We start from the raw sequence: 5,858 nt of genomic DNA, 5'->3' as shown, positions 1-5,858 counted from the left end.
TTTCTTTTTTCTCTTTCTTCCTTCTTCTTCTTCGAGTTTTCTTTGGCGGAACAGGGGACCGTGAGGTCCCTTCTTATTTCTCTGATTGGGGGCCACGACTACCGGCTGGTGGCCGGCGACAGTAGAGGCTACGACGGTGCAGCCTGGAGGAAGTCAAACCGGCGGTCGGTGACGACCTCTGACGCCGGAAATAGCCAAAAGAGAAGGGGCGGAACAGGAGTTTCTTTCATCTGGATTTTCCGACGAATCCGACTGCCGATGGTCATGCACACAGGCAAGAAAAGGAAGGGGTGGAAGGGAGGAAGAGGAGCCGGGACTTACCTCGAGCTCCAGTGACTGCTGTGGCAAGAAATTGAGGCAGCACAATGAAGGACTTTCGTGAGAAATCTCCGGCGATCCTCATCAATTGCTCTTGATTCTTTGGTGGGGTAAGAGAGGGAAGACTTCTTCCCTTTAAATAAGACTGGTGGGGAGGAATTTCACTCTTCATTGGGATGGATTTTGACACCAATTAGGAGTCGTTCGGGAGGAAGGGGAAGACTCCCTACGGGAGTCTTTTTCATTCTTTTTTTTGTGCTTATATATCCGTGCTGGATATTACAATCTAATTAAGCACCATCCAGTGAAGTTGTTTCTAAAAGCTCCGAACCCTGCATAAGCTTAAACAATGGTAAGATCTTCAAATGTTTATTCTACCAAAGCACATTCACTGATCAATTTCTGCAGATCTCTCCTCAATTATCTTTCCAGCGGTTGTTAGGGACTCATTTAACCACTATGATCAGTATGGCACAAGTCACGCAGCTCCCTGTTCAGTTTTACATTTAAGCGCTTAACAACAAAAGATTCACATTCACATACTTTTGTGCGATCCCAACCACAAGTGGGGATGTGATACCAAAAAAAAAAACAAAAAATCACAAGTCGGGATGGGCACGTGTCACCATCACCACCAAGATTACTCTTAGGATCAAGCCAGTCCTTCTGCGACACATGTTGCCACCTTATTAGAGGCAATAGATTTCCTTGGATGACAGACTCGATCACCAAATCATCGCATTCCAACAAAACGACAGATCTCCCAGACCCCGTTGAAAGCGGTCCGCTGAGGCCCAACCCATCTTCCCATTATCTCCGCTCCCCTTTCATTCCTCGTTCCCCCATCTGCCCCCAAACCCTTGCTAAACATCCTCAAAGTGTCGGAGAATCTAAACAGAGGAAGCAAAATGGCTGCTGCTGAGCTCTCCATCGTAAAACCCATCAATCCCACGACCAAATTCGGCAGACCCACCTCCAAATTTGACACCTTGAGGCCACACTCTCCCTTCTACTTCAGAGTCTTAGCCACGTCTCAGCCTACCACCACCACCACCACTACAAAGCCAAGGCCAAAGAAATCTGGGAAGACTGCAATCAAGGAGACGCTCCTCACACCGAGATTTTACACCACAGACTTTGATGAGATGGAGCGGCTGTTCAACGCTGAGATCAACAAGAACCTGAACCAGTCGGAGTTCGAGGCGCTGCTGAATGAGTTCAAGACTGACTACAATCAGACGCATTTTGTTCGAAACCCAGAATTCAAAGAAGCTGCTGATAAGATTGAAGGGCCTCTCAGGCAGATCTTTGTGGAGTTCTTGGAGCGCTCCTGCACCGCTGAATTCTCCGGGTTTCTGCTTTACAAGGAGCTCGGGCGAAGGCTTAAGGTTGGATTCCTCCCTCCAAATTCTGCTGTAGAGCAATTAACTGGCTTTTCTAATTTAGTTCTTTCAGTTTTATCTAAACTCTAGTGATCCATGTCATTGTTACGGCTATTATATATATCTTGATTATGTTAGAAGATGGGCTCCCCGTTTTTTATTATTATGCTGACAATATCCAAAGCATGGACTTAAGTATCTAATTAATAAACCTTCCCTTTTGGGTGAGTTATTTGTTTCCACTAAATCTTCAGAGGGCATCAATTAGTCGGTAACGATTTCTAAATAAAAAAATAATTAACCATCTTTTCCATTAAATTTTCCTGTAAAATTTTACTGAAAACCAATATTATCCATGCAGTTGATTTTTATCCTTGCTTTACAACTCTAACAGGGTATACCTACCAACCAGAGTAATTTAATATTTCCAAATACGGAATGGATGCATTTCTCTAATTTTTTACAAATTATGCAACAGAAAACCAATCCTGTGGTGGCTGAAATCTTTTCCCTCATGTCTAGGGATGAAGCCAGGCATGCCGGGTATGCATCATAAACTTCCACTGTATTTCAAGTCATTGACTTTTGATGCTAATCATTCCATAGTTTTCTCTCTTCAGCCTGTCATTAGTGATAACAGTTTATGCTTTGGTGATGTATACATAGTACCATTTAATTGGGCGACTAAAAATTGTTAATTCCAATTTTGAAATTTTTTGCAGGTTTCTGAACAAGGGCCTCTCTGACTTCAACCTGGCATTGGATTTGGGCTTCCTGACAAAGGCTAGGAAGTACACATTTTTCAAGCCAAAGTTTATCTTCTATGCTACATATTTATCCGAAAAGATTGGATACTGGAGGTATATTACCATATACAGGCATCTGAAGGCGAATCCTCAGTTTCAAGTATATCCGATCTTCAAGTACTTTGAGAATTGGTGTCAGGATGAGAACAGGCATGGTGATTTCTTCTCTGCCTTAATGAAAGCCCAACCACAATTCCTCAATGACTGGAAGGCCAAGTTGTGGGCTCGGTTCTTCTGCCTCTCGGTAACTTCTTGTTATTCCAATCAACATTTTGCAGTACATGTACTTTAAAATTTCATTTGTTTCTTGAATGTGAGATATTTTTAATATCTATGATGTATTTCTCTGTCATTATTTCAAGTAATACAATTAATTTTCGTCATGGGTCATGAAAAAATATGCCTCAAACAATGGCAGGTCTATGTGACAATGTACTTAAATGACTGCCAACGTACTGCATTTTATGAGGGCATTGGTCTCAACACCAAAGAATTCGACATGCATGTGATCATTGAGGTGAGCATTCATTAACTCTTCATTAGCATAATTAGACTATAGTCATATGAATACTGAATTGCAGTTTCTGGACTGAAGAATCTAATGGTCTGCTTCTTTTATAAACTGATCTATTTATCTCAGATGACCCAAATATCTTAGTACATTTCACTTCTAATGTAGTCCGTAGTTTTAATGGCTGCAAAGCCTCCTCTTTAAACATTTTTTCTTCAAGTAATCCTCTGAAAAAGCCCAATGATCTTAAAAGTGTCACCAGCTTTTTATTACCAAAAATCTCTATAACCAGTCTACAGTCTCATAGAAAATTCCCATATATAACCAATAATAAGTGTTATATGATTAGTTTAACTTGAAATTAGATCTATTAAAGATGAGTAACTTTATTATTTTCAGTATTTGACTTCAAATGATTAATTTTCTCTCTGTGTGGATAAACCCAAATTCTATAAACTTATTTGTTTCACCCCTACTTGCGGAACATACTACATCCTTTCTTCCTGTCTAATGAGTCACTTGTGTCCCCTTTAAAAAATACTTGTCTTATATATCTTGCATCCTTAAAACATGCTTAACAGGATAAACCAAAAAATAAGAATCATATGGATTGTCATGGTGCAGTATTACAACAATGCCTGCACCAATTGCACTGAATCAAATGAATTATCATAGTGAATGGACTTGTCAAAAGCAAAGTGCCTTTTCTTTATAAGCTTCTACTCATACAGAGCTCTTCGGAGAAGATCATAACTGTTCTTCCATATGGAAGACATTAGTGTATAATGTTTATTGACAATAACCATGTCTAGTTTTCTTTTCTAGACCAACCGAACAACAGCAAGGATTTTCCCGGCTGTTTTGGATGTAGAGAACCCTGAATTTAGAAGGAAGTTGGATAGAATGGTTGAGATCAACCAGAAGCTGATTGCCACCGGGGAAAGCCAGGACATGCCTCTTGTGAAGAACTTGAAGAGGATTCCTCTCATTGCAGCTTTAGTGTCCGAGCTACTGGCTGCCTATCTCATGCCTCCTATTGACTCTGGATCTGTTGAGTTTGCTGATTTCGAGCCACAGCTTGTCTACTGATTTTGTAGAAGACCTATCTGTGGTTGCATAGTTTGATGAAGTATTCCTACCGAAGTATCCTTGTATGAAATGGAGGCAGCAATTAACATGATGAGTTTGCTTTGCTACTTATCATAAAGTGCAATTGATTTCATTTTATACTGCAATATAAATCCATTACTACAGAGGCATGCTCTCTCTCTCTCCCTTTCTCGATTGCATTGTTGCATGCCTAAAACACCTCCCTCTCCATGAATTTGCAGTCACAGAAACCCCAAGCTAAATCATAGCTCATGCGCTGCTTAAAGTTTTAGTTGCGCTTTTCTAGGACATCAATTACATATTTCCTTTCAGGCGTTGGTCCCCTAACTTACTAAGAAAAGAAAAATATGCTGAACAATTAGTCACCTGAGAGGAAACTACAATAATTACAAGTTAGATATCTTTTTTGGTGATAATTATGGTTGATAGACTCATGCATCTGATCCAAGAGGATTCCCATATTCGATGTAGATCATTTTGATCACTACTTATAGGGTTGAAAAAAAAGATCTACTATATCAGAAAATCTAATCGCATGTCAAATTTTTGAAGGTCATTACTTAATCATATGATATCCAATTGAGATAATATATTTTTTTTAAAATTAGATATTTTTTTTAAAAAAAAATTCTCTTTCTTGAGTTATGTTTAGATTAATCTTTTTAAGTTCTTTATTTTTATATCCTAGCTTCTTTAATTCATCAATAATTTTATGAAATATATTTTGAAGCTTTTCAAATATAAATTTAATAGGAAGTTCATATGTTACCTCATCCTCATGGATCACGAGACATAGATTTGCTACTTTTTGCACTTCGTCATCCAGTCTAAATTCATTACTATCACTCCAAATTGCTAACATTATTTTTTTCGTCAATTTCTTGGGGGCTTACTTGAGGAGTGGATAGTTGGCCTTGAAATTGTTGGATTTCGCCATCCTATGGTGACAGAAATGCATGCAGAAATTTTAAAAATTTTAAACATAAACAAAGTAAGCAGCAAAAATAGAAATTTTTATATTACTTCAACATTATTCTAGGACAATCGATCAATATAACGTTTTACCGTTATGTCAAAGCAACCTTATATCAGAATAATATTAAAATAATTTTTTAATTAGATCTAATCTAATCTAGCATGCACAAAGGTCAAATCTCATAATCCAGACATCATCATATGTGTGAGACAAACAATCTAAAAGAAAGGATCTGAATTTTATCTTTGCGCGGATAGATTTTCGCGACGATCCGATGAGCCAATGATCTGAGGATATCTTTGAGGTCCCTTTGTAGCCGCACAAGTATCTGACCTCTACAAGTATCTCCAGAGACTGATCTGATAGGAGATCTCAATTTTACCAAAGTGCTAGCTCCCTTACAAATATCGCTCCTTAGATTGTCGAATCGGTTTGATTTTTTGATTATCTTCTCAAGAAAATCAAATATATCTATAGAAGGAACTCGAAATTAAATCAAATCTGATTTTTTTTCTATTTTTTTCTTTTCAAGAGAAAAATCAAGATCTACAGAAGAAAATAAGAGATTAGATCTCTTATTCTTTTATCTATTGGAATCTTATGTGAGCATATGCATGTATGTTTCAATTTTTTTTTTTTTTGTGAACAATGCTGTAGAATAGAAAATTAAAATTTATTTTAATCTAAATCATGCATGCATAAGAACAAGCACATAAGGACCTACTTCATATGCTGAATATTATACATGCTGATTT

The 5,858-nt window shown here is 37.9% G+C and overlaps 1 protein-coding gene across 2 annotated transcripts; it reads left to right on the top strand.

Moving 5' to 3' along the window:
- Nucleotides 1–1,089: 1,089 nt before the first annotated feature.
- LOC105036097 (magnesium-protoporphyrin IX monomethyl ester [oxidative] cyclase, chloroplastic) lies at nt 1,090–4,270 on the top strand. Of its 2 annotated transcripts, none has more exons than XM_010911839.4 (5): nt 1,090–1,706; nt 2,179–2,243; nt 2,423–2,750; nt 2,925–3,023; nt 3,830–3,991. In XM_010911839.4, exons 1-5 carry the CDS (start codon nt 1,227–1,229, stop codon nt 3,896–3,898), a joined length of 1,041 nt encoding a protein of 346 aa, XP_010910141.1. In that variant the 5' UTR covers nt 1,090–1,226; the 3' UTR covers nt 3,899–3,991. The 2 variants fall into 2 exon arrangements, with proteins under 2 accessions (XP_010910141.1, XP_010910140.1); XM_010911838.4 differs by having other exon boundaries at nt 1,093–1,706; nt 3,843–4,270.
- The last annotated feature ends 1,588 nt before the right edge of the window (nt 4,271–5,858 follow it).

This window comes from Elaeis guineensis, chromosome 1 (assembly GCF_000442705.2).
Source record: "Elaeis guineensis isolate ETL-2024a chromosome 1, EG11, whole genome shotgun sequence".
Taxonomy (NCBI): domain Eukaryota; kingdom Viridiplantae; phylum Streptophyta; class Magnoliopsida; order Arecales; family Arecaceae; genus Elaeis; species Elaeis guineensis.
The sequence above is the reverse complement of the archived record's forward strand: the minus strand, read 5'-3'. Positions and strand labels throughout refer to the sequence as shown.

What these genes read in the sequence shown, in the direction of transcription:
- LOC105036097 (XM_010911838.4), top strand. Translation starts at nt 1,227, where the DNA reads ATGGCTGCTGCTGAGCTCTCCATCGTAAAACCCATCAATCCCACGACC. An exon ending in GATGAAGCCAGGCATGCCGG is followed by an intron (nt 2,244 to 2,422) that starts GTATGCATCATA and finishes AATTTTTTGCAG; the next exon opens with GTTTCTGAACAAGGGCCTCT. An exon ending in CTCGGTTCTTCTGCCTCTCG is followed by an intron (nt 2,751 to 2,924) that starts GTAACTTCTTGT and finishes AAACAATGGCAG; the next exon opens with GTCTATGTGACAATGTACTT.